Source organism: Anabrus simplex, chromosome 2 (genome assembly GCF_040414725.1).
Source record: "Anabrus simplex isolate iqAnaSimp1 chromosome 2, ASM4041472v1, whole genome shotgun sequence".
Lineage (NCBI taxonomy): Eukaryota > Metazoa > Arthropoda > Insecta > Orthoptera > Tettigoniidae > Anabrus > Anabrus simplex.
The window spans coordinates 228778511-228792504 of NC_090266.1; the positions used below are offsets into that span (position 1 = coordinate 228778511).

The 13994-nt window shown below is 41.3% G+C and overlaps 1 protein-coding gene across 1 annotated transcript in view; it reads right to left on the reverse strand.

The window, feature by feature from the left end:
- LOC136864018 (discoidin domain-containing receptor 2) overlaps window positions 1–13994 on the reverse strand; it is a 1053752-nt gene that overhangs the window by 638317 nt on the left and 401441 nt on the right. The window contains exon 3 of the mRNA XM_067140517.2: window positions 10721–10847. Within this exon, the coding sequence (XP_066996618.1) occupies window positions 10721–10787 (67 nt within the window). The 5' untranslated portion in view covers window positions 10788–10847. The remainder of the gene's footprint in view (window positions 1–10720; window positions 10848–13994) is intronic.

Here is a 13994-nt window from a genome sequence, read left to right on the forward strand (position 1 = left end):
CCGGCGTGTGCGACACAGTTCGCACCCGCGACCCCACACGTGGGAAAAGCTGAAGAAGAAGAAGAAGAAGAAGAAGAAGAAGAAGAAAAGTACAGTAGCAACGCACTCAGTATTGGTAAGCACGTTCATTGGCACCAAAGTAATGCAGTTAAATGAATTTAATTTCCTAAAAAATTGTTAATGTGTGGAAATAGTTATTAGTCATCTAGCTTTCAATATCTTAAATTACAGTATGATAAAGTACCAATATACGGTATAGAACGTACCATTCATCAATACTAAATATTCAGATACATATTTGCAAATCACATGAGATCTTTGTCTTATCGACTGAAATTACAAACGGTTTACGTTCATTTTTTATATCATAAAAGGAACTTAGGCACGATTCTACTCACGGAAAACACAATATAAATACCGGTCACTACAGTTCAATTCCGATCGTCACTAACAACTTTAGGAATTGATTCGGCGTCTGAAATCTTGAGTACAATGGTGATGTCAGCTATACATTCTGATATAATTTTCAGGATTTCGTATATTATTTACCGATAACCTTCGTGAAGAAACAAAGAAACTGTTATAGCTGGTAGCCTCACCACTAAAAGCATTTTAATTTCGTCAATCACCTTAAATGTGGCGCACTTTCCGTCACCACACCCTACTAAGACATTAAGTGGACCTATGATGGTATGCAAATATGTGCGTCTCAAAGTGTCCACATTGCAGTAATGGCTTCCAAGAAGCAATCACCAAGGCGTGACTTGTATCAGGCACGCTGGCGAAATGGTTGTCAGATTTAGTAGATAATATTTACGGCTTCGGAATTAAATCATACTAATCTTTGAGCTCGAACATAAGCACATACTAATCGTTAGCTATTTTTCACCAATGTTGCATATTCACTATTCTACAACACATTGAGATATTTAGGATCTGTAATGAGCAGACAAGAAATTATCGGCTTATAACCTGGCAGGCTTGCAGCGAAGTAGATCTATACCATGATAAGTATCCATCTCACAACATATAGAAGACTAGTAATTACCCGCGGCTTCGCTCGCGTGGATTTCGTGATATGTTAAAAGTAATCGTTCCTCGGTTGTGTACTAAGATATTATCTGAAAACCCCTAAAGTGTAAAAACTCATCGAAAAATTTAGTTCCATTTACCCCAGAAACTCTTTGTAAACCACGTTTGTGGTACTGCTTTTTTGGGGTTAAGTTGACCAAGAGACATAGAGCTGTACATGTGAGAAACAGTCTTCTCTCAAGTCGGGAAAAAGAATCAACACGTTGTAACCGTCCAGGCTTCTCCAGCCCTACTAATTTAATATAATATCATTTTACGCGATATCATTTGATATCAAGTTTATCCGCCATCGGCAATTATTTGTAATAACATATTTATTCAACGTCAATCATTTGTAATCAAGGCCTTTTGGAATCATATTGTATATATAATAACATCGTTTTAGTATTTAAATTACTATATTATGTAGGATAAGAATTCATTATGTTCGAAATACGGTCAATATGTTGAGACATAGTTGTTTTCATTTCATCTCATGTTTGTGTATACGGAGGGTTATTCTTGAAGCTTGGGATTTTGCGTTAGTCATGGGTTTATTTTATGACCAAGGCTAGTAAACAGCGATCCGTGCGCGAGGCTTATCATCGCCACGCCTTCTGGACTTGTCGAGGAAGAGAAGGGGAGTTGATGCTTCGATCTATCGAATCAGATACTTCCTTGTATATGAGTTTTGAGATTGAACTGTTACCAAGAGTGGGGGTGAGCCCGGATATATACGGATTCTCAAAACGAGAACGGGACCTAACATCTTAGGACCTTACGACCGTAGGACCTCACAACCTAACTACGTGGAACTCCATCACTAGTAATTCTACTGTGAACATCTACTTTGAACGACGTGATTTGATATTTGAAACAGTGTGTGGTCGCTCCGCGACAGAGTTATTTTTGTACAATGTGTTGTCGATTCGGTTATGTTATCGGAAACAAGCTTATGGCTTGTGTGATATTCAGTAAAGATTGTGGACGAAGAACTATGTTTAGTTCAAGTCTACGGAATTTGGTACAAGTCTGTACCGTATAAATAGTATAGCTCAGTTGGATTGAGATTTCTACTAATATGGAAAAATTCATATCTTTGAATTTTCTCCTCATACGATCAACGCTGATCAGTTATTATAAGTATAGGGCCAATGTCTAATTTAAAGACTAGGCAAGTAGGGAGTGTTAGTCCAGATAGCCCGTACCATATCAGAGAAGGAAAGAAGGATGTCCATGGAGCAGAGTCTACATCGAGAAGAAGAGAACGAGTAACCACGGAAACCAGATGACGTCAACGAAAGCTGCAATTGGTGAGCTTCAATTAGATAAAGCAAGCAATAAGTAAATTCAGTAAATTAGATTATAAATTCCTCCACGCTTTAAGGAAACTTTTCCGATTCATCTCATTTTTTGTATAATAAATTCATTTGTATTTTATATTGCGTTAATTTTCTTTCTTAAGCGATACTTAATGGTTAATTATTTAAAATCCTACCCCTGTGATTTCAGTAAAAGTCTCTATGCTAGTAAATATAAATTTTGGTTTACAGTTGTATTTAAAACTCTAACCATGGCGCCCAAACATTACATAGAGAAATGGGGAACCATGGAATGTTAATTGTTTCTATTTGCGTGGCAATTTGCGGGCAAGCCACAAATAGTTTATTTAATATTCATGTGTCCCAAGATTATAACTTTCATCTCCCCAAGTGTCTTGACGAGGGGGAACAGTTACAACGTTTCTTTATTTTTAAAAGAGATACCAAATACCTATTTCTACGTCTGTAACATCTTCAGTTTTTGATTTTGAGATATAAGTATCCCCTTCAAAAGAATTCAACCCCTTTATCAGCCATTCCCGCACCCCCATCCCCACCTACGAGGATTTTCCAAAAAAAAAGAACACGTTTCATTATTTCTAAGAGTGATTCAAAATACCAATTTTACACGTCTGTAACATATTCAGTTTTTGAGATATAAGGATCCTCATAAAAATAATTGTCTTTTCACCCCCGTTAAGTTCATTTTCCGAAAAATATTTATGTTCCTGTATTCTTAATGGACTTCAAAATATTAAGTTTCATGTGTGTAAAGTATTAAGTTTTTGACATAAACTGTAGATATACCGGTACTCATTCTAAAAATTCACACGCTTTTACAATTCTTTTCACCCCCTTAAGTTGATTTCTGAAAATAAAAAGTACGTGTTTCGTTATTTTTAAAGGAGCCAGTTTCCACGTCTGTAACATCTTCATTTTTTGAAATATAAGTATCCTCATAAAAATAATTCAACTTCTTCTTCACTTCTTTCCACCTCTCTCTCTCCCCTTAAGTGGACTTTCTGAAAACAATGAACACCTGTTTTTTAAAGGAGATTCAAAATACCAACTTTCACGTATGTAATATCTTCATTTTCTGAGATATGAGTATCCTCATAAACATAATTCAACTCCCTTACTATTTTCACACCTACCGCCTTTAAGTCGTTTTTCCGAAAACAAAAAGTACGTGCTTTCATATTTTCATAGAAGATTCAAAATTCCAATCTTCACGTCTGTAACATATTTACTTTTTAGATATAAGTATCCAAAAAAAATTCAACTAATTTTCAATTCCTTAAACCTCAACCCCTTTAAGTAATTTCCCGAAAACAAATTAATACGTTTCCTTATTTTGAAAGGAGATTCCAAGTACCAATTTTCACGTCTATATCATCTTTAGTTTTTGAGATATGAGTACCCTCATCCAAAGAATTCGACTAATTTTTCAATTCAATCAACACCGCTTAAGTGGATTTTCCAAAAACAAATTTTCTCGTCTGTACATCTTCACTTTTTGAAATATAAGTATCCTCGTAAAAATAACTGAATTACTTTTTCACACCCATCCTCCGTTTAGTTGATCACCTCCCACTAAATGCGTATTGCTTTGTTTTAAAAGGGGCACCCAAATACCAATTTTCACGTCTATAACCTTCAGTTCTGAGATATAAGCATCCCCATAAAAACTCATTTTTTCACTTCCCCCCACCCTCCCCCTTAACTGAATTTTCCAAGAACAACAAATACGTGCTTCCTTATTTATAGAGGAGCTTCCAAATACCAATTTCTTACGTCTGCACATCGTTATTTTTTAGATATGTGTCATACAAAGAATTTAACTAATTTTTCAATTCTTTCACCCCTCTTAAGTGGATTTTCCGAAAACAAAGAAATACGTATTTTTTATTTTTAAAGGAGACTCCAAATACCAATTGTTTCGCAACTGGCTTTACGTCGCACCGACGCAGATAGGTCTTAAGGCGACGAAGGAATAAGAAAGGCCTAGGATTGGGAAGGAAGCGGTCGTGGCCTTAATTAAGTTACAGCACTTGCCTGGTGTGGAAATGGGAAACCACAGAAAACCACATTCAGGGCTGCCGACAGTGGGGTTCGAACCCACTGTCTTCCGGATGCAAGTTCACAGCCGCGCGCCCCTAACCGCATGGCCAACTCGTCCGGTCTTCGGTATTTTAGGTATCACTATCGTAATAAAAGCATTTCAACCCACTTTTCCGTCCTTTTTACCCTCATTAAGTGTATTTTTTTCGGAAAACAAAACTACATGTTTCGTTATGTTTAAAAGAGATTAAAAATCCCAATTTTCACGTCTGTAACATGTTAGGTTTAGGAGATGACCTGTAGATATTCTCATTTTAAAAATTCAACCCCTTTTTCAGTTCCCCTTAAGTGGATTTTATGAAATTAATTATCTGTTTCTTTACTTTTAGAGGACATTCCAAATACCAATTCTCACGCCTGTAACAATTTACGTTTCTGAGGTATACTATAGACACAGACTTAAAAATTCACCCCATTTGTCACTCCTGTTCACCTCCAATAATTGGATTTTCCAAAACAAAAAAGTACGGTTTCCCTTATTTTCAAACGAGATTCCAAATACCAATTTTCATACCTGAAACACCTCCAGGTTTTGAGATATAAGTATGCTCCTAAAAGGTATTCAATCCTTTCCCCTTTTTCACCCCCCTTAAGATGATTTTCCGAAAACAAATATACTTACTTCCTTACTTTTAAAAGAGATTCCAAATACCAATTTTCACGTCTTTAAACTGTTAAGTTTTGAGATATACACTCATTTTAAAAATTCACCCCCCTTTTCACCCCCATAGCGACGGAATATTGAAAAATCCTCACTTAGTGAACACCTAGACTGTAATACACTGAAGAAAATGGAAATTGCAACACCCAGAAGGAGTGGTGCTACATTACTGCAATTGAGCATGCAGGACGAGTGTTTGGTTCTGATTCGATGATTACACTTTCAGCTCCCTCTGACTGCAAGTTTGGACAACAATCAATAGAGAATATGCCCACCACGAACTGCAATACAGTACATTGATGAAATCGTCGAAGCATGGAGTCAATAAGGCCCTTGGTCGCTTCCTGAGGAATTGTGGCCCATGCTTGCTGCACTGCATGGACCAGTTGTTCCGGGAGTTGTGGGTGGCTGAGGACGGTTGGCCAGTTGTCGACCCATCATGTCCCACCACATGCTCAAAAGGACTGAGTCCGGAGATCTGGCGGGCCATTCTAAGGTTGTGATGTCGTGGAGAGCTTCTCTGGAGATGCGTGCAATGTGAACCCGGGCATTGTCCTGCTGAAACATCCCATTAGCAATGTTCGCCATCAGAGGGACAACCATTGGATTGAGTACCCTAACAACGTACTGTCGAGCAGTCATAGTGCCCTCAACAACCACTAATTGTGATTTCACGTTAAAGCCAATACCTCCCCAGACCATAATGCTTGTGTGCCTCTCGACAATAAGATCTGGGCGGCCCCTCTCCCCGGTACGTCGGCGCACACGATTCTGGCGATCACTGCGGGCAAGACAGAAGCGCGATTCATCACTAAAGACGACCCTATGCCATTCGTTGACCCACGTCGATCTTTCTCGACACCAGGCCAGCCTTACACGTCGCTGTTGTGGGGTCAATGGAACACCTTCTGCAGGGACACGGGCATGTAAGCCAGCTGCACGCAGGCGATTACCAACTGTTTGTTGTGAAACGTGGGGTGCCACAGCTGCTCGAATTTGCGCTGCTGTTGCATGGAGTTCCATCCGGACCATCCGAATGATGCGGCGATCCTCTCTCACAGTTGTCCGTAGCACTGGGCCTGTGCCAGGTCTACGAGTGTGGGTACCTTAATTTGACCTCTGGTGCCATACACGTTGTACCGTAGATGCCTGTCGGCCCACACGTGCAGCGACAGTCCTTAGCGATAATCCAGCCTCACACAGCCCAATTATCCGAGCCCTCTCAAACGGCGACAATTGTTGATAGCGTGCGCTTCTCTGTCGTCGAGGCATGTTTGACGGAGAACACTCCACTGCACAGACTGCAAGTCAACTACACTGCACCAGAGTCCGTATACTGGAGTTGATTCCTCCGCGACCAAGCACGTGGGGAGACCTGTAGCAACAATGCAATGGGTCTGAAAGTTTGATCGTTTACATACCTACATGGCATCGTTCCATATCTTGAACATCAACACAAACGACCAATACCTTTATGGTGTTGCAATTTCCATTTTCTTAAGTGTATAATTGTATCCCCAAACTTTCATTTCGTTATGTCGGCGATGATGAAGTCAGTCAGTCAGTCAGTCAGGACATGTTATTTTATATGTATATAGATTTAACCTTCAATTTAAATCTTGGTCCACACACTATTCTAGATAATTATTCACAGAAACGATTTAAGACATAAGTTTCCACTGAGTTTAAAATTCCAAACTTCGAGAAAGTTAATTTCTTCTTAGGATAGGTGGAAGTAAAAAAAGTAAAGAAAATTTTAACCATTTGCAGCATCATAGTTACATATAAACAGATGTTCGAATGATTTCTTCAGTCCTCGCTAAATGGACTTCATCTTAACTAGAGCACTGACGTTGTAAGTAACATTACCATATTTTCTGCTCTCAGCATTCAGTTAGGAGTGTTTTCGAAGGCGGAATTTACGGGTTGCCGAAATTACATCACTCAGTGCTATATAACTTTAATATGAAGCAATACATTATCATAATCAATTTAACAATTTAATTTATTATTGAAAATATAGACGGTATTGAGAAATCAAAATATAACTGTGCGTACGCAGTTTCCTCCTGTATTTTCAAACTTCTGAAAGTAGGTAACGCAAAGATATCGTGAGGAAAATATCCACAAGCTATGTGCGAATAAACCTGGCACGTTACTAATAAATCAAGAGCTGCAACTTCGATATGGAAAGGAGCGAGTTGGTCGTGCAGCTGTGAGCTTGCATTTGGTTCCAATTCAAATCGAGCACGACGACTGTACGTGGCAGCGGTGACAAAATACTTATTCTGCAAATCTTATAACAATGAAAGGTCAGATATTTTGTTTACTACTACATAATGAAGAATACTATCACAAATGCAGATGCTTACGAACAACATTGTACAAGAGAGTGTCATAATAAAAAGATGAAATCTGTATCCCGAAACATGAAGAAGAGTCAATATTTGTTTCGTCCAATCAAACATTTAAAGGAATTCGTCCCTGAATTCGCTATTGATAAACAGATATAACTCTTCTCCACATGAAAGCACGTATGGAATGCAAAACTACTTCCGTACAGGCCATGAACGACCTTGGAGCAAAACTTTATACTCATTTCTGGCGTAGGCCTAGTTATTGTACCTGAGGGTCATGTGAAATTCTCGTTTCAAAGGTTTTCGACTTCCTGACTGGAAATGGAAACAGCATCCTTCTGGGTGAACCAAATATATGTAGGCCCTACATAAAAAGTAATTTTTCAACAGTGATAATTAATGTTAAGTGGTTAGATTGTTGACAACACAACGAAGCAATTTTAATTCCACCGTCCAGAAATAATATTGGTGACTTAAGAAGATTGGAATTCTTCTCTAGCGTCTCTTCATTAAAATATCTCCTACGTTTGAAGTGCTTCCTCTGTAGCTGGATGTGGACCTTAATAGTGCGTGACTTAAGAACTATAATAAATACCTCTATAACAACGTTAGGTCTTTTTTCCCTCCCTTCATCTTCCAATAAATTTGTTTTAACCCGGGTGGTAAGATGTGCTGACATGAGAGAAGGAAAGAAGGAATATATGTTGCGTGATCTAGAAACCAGTATGCGTGCTGACTAACAAGAGAACCATTGGCCCGATCGGAAACAAGCACCATTTGCTAGCAGGCCACCGTAATAATTAGCTTTCTCACCACGCTCACCAACCTTATAAACACAATTCATTCCCAAGAAGTTTTATCAAGATGATTTTGATAAAACTGCAAACATGCATTTTGTGCACACATCTTCATTACAGAATGCAATGCCCTTGAACGTTTTTTCTGTAAGCCTCTGTGAATTAACTATGCGTCTTTCCTCTAATTTGAACTAGCTTTGTGGTCTCGTTTAGTTCCATACATCTTATCATCAACTCTTCAAAACTGAGTCTAACCATCGTCGCCTTGGCCTTCCACTACTCCTTTTACCCTAGCAGGCCGAGTCCATTATCTTCCAAAGTAACATATCTTCTTCCATAACTCACTTAACCCCATCGCCGAAGCCGGTTTGTACGAACAGCTTCATCCTTCCAGAGACCCTTTATATACTCATTCTGCCTACACACCTGCCATTGTTCCCACCAGTTTTCACCAGCACTCATCCTCCCTACGTTCATGCCCGTTACTTCCAACGTGTGCATAATCCAGCTTTCATTCCCGTAATGTAAGGTTGGTCTAAAAACAGATCGATGTAAAGATGGTTTCGCCTGGGAGCTGATTGCGTTCCTGCAAAATATCGTTGATCGCAACTGCGAGCTCAATCTCTGCAGAATCTTGGTTCAATTTCGCATAGTATAGACTAATCTTCACAGAATATACATCCTAAACACTTCAAATGATCTACTCGTTCCAATTTCGTTTTTCCCACCTGAGATTCAATCCTCCTAGGTTTCTTCCCCGCTGACATCTCTTTAGTCTCGGAAATGCTAATTTTCATAACATACTCGCTGAACCTCGCTTCAAGCTGCAAGACTGCAGGCTTTCAGCACAGTCTGCTATTAAAACCAAATCGCTGGCATAGTTCTAACTGCTTATTACATTTCCACCCAACTGAATTCAGTAAATGATCCATGTATACTGCGAACGATAAAGGTGAAGGACTATGGCCTTGTTCAACCCCTATATCTACCTTGAACCAACTGTCTACTTTCTACCATCAGTTGACACTGCGGCCCGATTGTGAACATGCATGCCCTTGATTAACTCCAAAACCTACCCTTAATCCCATAATCCTCTAGTACGGCTATCTTCTACCTTGTTACTCTGTCGTGGGTCGGAGGATTTCGTCCCTGTATCGTACAAACGTGGCATTGTCCTGCATGACTGGAGGTGGCGTACGGTGGCCGCACATTATGTCGCAACATCAGGGAACAACCACCTTGCTACACATCCCGGATAGTGCATGTGAGACGTAAAGCCTAACCAGAATGGCTCCAAACACGTTGTCGTCGATCTTCAGGAACAAGGCTCATGCGACACTTATCGGTGGAAAAGATTTTATGCCAATTCTGAAGAGACCATTCAGCATAATGTGGGGCCCACATGTATCGCGCCCCATGATGTCTAGGTCTGAGAGCTGGGCCTCGCCATGGACGTCGAGAGTGAAGTCATGCCTAGAGCAGCCTGTTTCTCACAGTTTGAGTTGAAACGCGGCAACCTGCGGTTGCCCGAAGATAATTATTCTGCATGGTGGCATTGCGTTCAGGGTTTCTTCGAGCTGAAATTGGAAGGTAACTCTCACGGACTGCAGTCGTATCCCTTGGACGCCCTGTCCGAGGCAAGTCATTAACATTTCCTGTCTTCCTGTACCTCTTCTATGTTCGAACCACATCACATTGACTAAGTCCCCCACGTCGAGCAACTGCACTTATTGACCATCCTTCTTGGCATAATGTGATTTTACGTACAAGTTCACATGTCTACATTACATGTCGTGCCATCCTAGAAGTTCAGTACAATGTTTAGAATATACAGTACCTCTAATGCTCCCATACTAGTGATACAACTTCAACTGAAAAACTGCCTCCCATTTGAGTGCGGGGTTCTGCCTTTGGGTTGGGGTACGTGCAGTTGAGTCTGTCTACGAACATCCTAAGGGTCGTCTTCCCGGTCTGCATAGGATGGGCTAAGGCAACAGCACAGCTGAATGACACCCAGGACTCATGCACAACTCTTTCTAATGTGTGTAATGTGACCAGCAGTTGAGTAAAATATTCTGCAGTTCTTCACAAAAATTCCAAAAACTAAACGCGAGTATAAACATTTTTGCGAACCATCGGCGTGACACGATCAACAGCTGCACAATAGAGGAAATTGCAATCTCGAAGAAGTATAATTTCATTTTTATAACAGTATTATATTGCTTCTATACTTGACGCGTATATTTAGAACAACATTTCTGAAGTACTGATGTAATTCGTCACTGGAGATTGAGAGTAATAGTTTCTGCGCTCCGAATAGGGCATAGGGCATAAAACATTATACTGGTCTGTATCACTTAATTCAAAAAAGTAGTAATATAGTATACTTACATAGATCTATGGCATCTGCTACGGAGAACCACAGAGCTAGTGTTGCCAACATTACGAATAGCTTCATCTTGCATTTATAAACTGAGGGCGTCAGTCCTAGAGGCGAGATGTTCTCATCACATGGCCCCTGGAAAAGACAGAAAAATCTTATTACTTCACACTGTACGATGTGCGTACGACATCTATTGCTAAATAAGTATATTGTGACAGCAAGACAGAGTGTTTAGCAGCTCATCACTAGCACTTCATAAGTTCATAGCTTAAGTTAATTAACACTCGCACATTTCAACATGAAATTCACTCAATAGACCAGTCATAAAGAATGAAGATGCAGTCTTTGTCAAATGGACAGCGTTTTGGCCTCGATAAGTTACACGAGATTTTCCAAATAAGTGGCTGCTACGTTCTAATGTTTTCTTACCCAGTCAAAGCGCTTCGCTCAGCGGAAAATTTAAGTGCGTTAAATATCACTTGCGCCAGGCCAAAATATTTTTCCTTCATGAAAATGACCGCAACTTCCATGCCTTCTATGAGATATTAGCCATATACACGTCACACCGTCGATCGAGGAATGTTCAATGTCAACACAGCTTCAACAACGGAATGTTTCATTCATCCGTCCCACTCCATATCACGATAATTCACTTCGCCTTGCCACGACACACACAGACGGTGTTTACATTTATCTCGAGATGTCAGATCACACCCCATACGGGTCTGGGCACTTTCAAGACGTCATATTACGGTGGTGCCACCTACTATTACCTCTAAATAATATTATCCCATGACTTCCGGCACGTCGGTGTATAGAAAGAGCATTCATTTTGAACAATTCCTAGTACCGGTAATATATATGCGAAATACAACCCATTTATCCGCTCACTCATCATATCTCACAAATCACCAAGCCGATTAGAGTGAAACTTGGTGTAGATGTTCATCTTGGTTATAAGTAACAGGTAAGATATTTTGTTTGAGAAATTCAGAGGATAAACACACGAAAAACCGACAGCGTTTCGGGGCGTTAGGTCGCTGGCTACCGTAACAATACATATGTGTGCCTCGTGGCGGTGTATGAAGTAAATAGAAATTCCAAAGATAAGGAAGCCACATAGGAAGATATTTTCTTTTCTATTTTTATGTGCAAAGGAAGAAACATTTTTCTAACAAGATCCTCGTGCAGAGAATTTATAATTCATCTGTGATGCTCATATCCGGTTCTAGAAAGTTGTGGTGTGTACAATGCACTTTTTTCTGATGCAGACTGGAACAAATTTGTTACCGTCCTAATGGTGCCCCATCCTCATAAATCGCTTTGATATTAAGAAAGTAACTGATCTATGATCGTTACCAGTAGCAAAAGTCTACATGTAGCCTAGTCGTATGACGAATAGTAAGCAAGTATGGCTTGTAGGGATGATTAGTGTAAGCATTTTAATGGTTTGATACGGATCTACACATTATAAGATGGTGAGGAAAGCAACGGAAAACTATCCCACTCTTCATTTCTCTAGTACTTCATCAGTGAAATCAAGCCTGTCTGTTGGGGTTTGAACCAGCCTGAAAACTGACTCAGTATGCATACTTACAAATATACACTAACTGAGCAAATGTCACGGGATAGCTGAGCACTGATGCGCAGGCGTGTTGTCTCCGAACCACACGCCCCCTGTGCCAGCGGCAGATGTATAGGAGACCTTGTGAGCAGTGGCTTTGCATTTGACAGGTATAACATGGAACGTCGTCGTGAGCTGACACCGTCCGAACGGGGTATGGTGGTCGGTGCCCGACGGAGGGGAAGTACGATTTAGGAAGTGGTGCGGGAATTCAGCTTCACACGATCAACCGTGTCCAGGGTGTATTTTGAATGGTTGAATGCGGGTGTCACCGTCCACAATAGACGAACGACCGGCCGTCCAGCCACCCCCGATGACCGTGACCGGCGACATCTGAAACGGACTGTCAATAGTGACAGACGGGCAACCGTGCATCAAATCACGGCTCAGTTCAGCACAGGCCGTGCTAGAAACGTCTCCCAGTGGACAATCCGTAGGAACATGGGTTCTATGGGATATGGGAGCCGGCGGCGCACACGGGTGCCAATGTTAACCCAACGTCATCGGGCACAACGACGCGCATTTGTCGCCAGTCACCAGGGATGGACACTGGAACAATGGCGTAACGTGATATGGTCGGACGAATCACGATTTCAACTGCACCATGCCGATGGGAGGCTCAGTGTATGGCGCAGACCACATGAAGCGATTGATCTCGCCTGCCTCGAAGGTGTGGTCCAGGGCGCTGGTGTCTCTGTCATGGTCTGGGGCGCATTTTCCTGGTATGGAATGGGCCTCCTAGTTAATCTGGAAGGGACTTTGAATGGTACGCAGTATGTTGAGCTGCTCGGAGACCATTCCACCCAGTTTGACCTTCCAGCGCCCAGACGGTTCTGCGGTGTTTCAAGATGATAAGGCGCCGCCACATCGCTCCCACGTCGCCCGGGATTGGTTCCAGAAACATGCAGCGGAGGTCCAACGACTGCCATGGCCACCTAGGAGCCCCGATATGAACCCTATCGAGCATATCTGGGATGTCCTGGAAGGCAGGCTCCGTGCCATGGATCCTGCACCCACGAACAGACCAGCATTGGCGGCCGCTCTAAAACGATTTGGTGTCAGCTGCGTCCAGAGGAATACCGGGGACTTATCGACTCACCTCCACGGCATCTCACTGCAGTTCGCAGGGCCAGAGGAGGCCCCACACGCTATTAGGTGACTATCCCATGACATTTGCTAAGTCAGTGTGCATTCTTACATACATACATACATACATACATACATACATACATACATACATACATACATACATACATACATAATTAAGAATTGTAGAGAGCGAATTGCCTGTGCGATTCGGGCTGTGTCACTGGTAGCTTGCATTCGGGAAACGGTGGGTTCGAATTCCAATCTCGACATCCCGGAAGACAGATTTCCATGGTTTCTCATACACACACAATGCAAATTCTGAGAGTTACAGTCGCTTTCTTACAATAATAATACCGAGCGAGAGGCTGCGGGGTTTGGAACTCGTAGCTGTCAGCTTGTATTCGAGAGATAGTGCGTTCGAACCCTACTTTGGCAGCCCTGCAGATTGTTTTCCGTGGTTTCCCATTTTCTTACCAGACAAATGCTGTGCCTTAATCAAGGCTACGGTCGATTCCTTCCCACTCCTAGCCTTTTAAGGTCCCATCGTCCCCATAAGATCTATCTGTGTC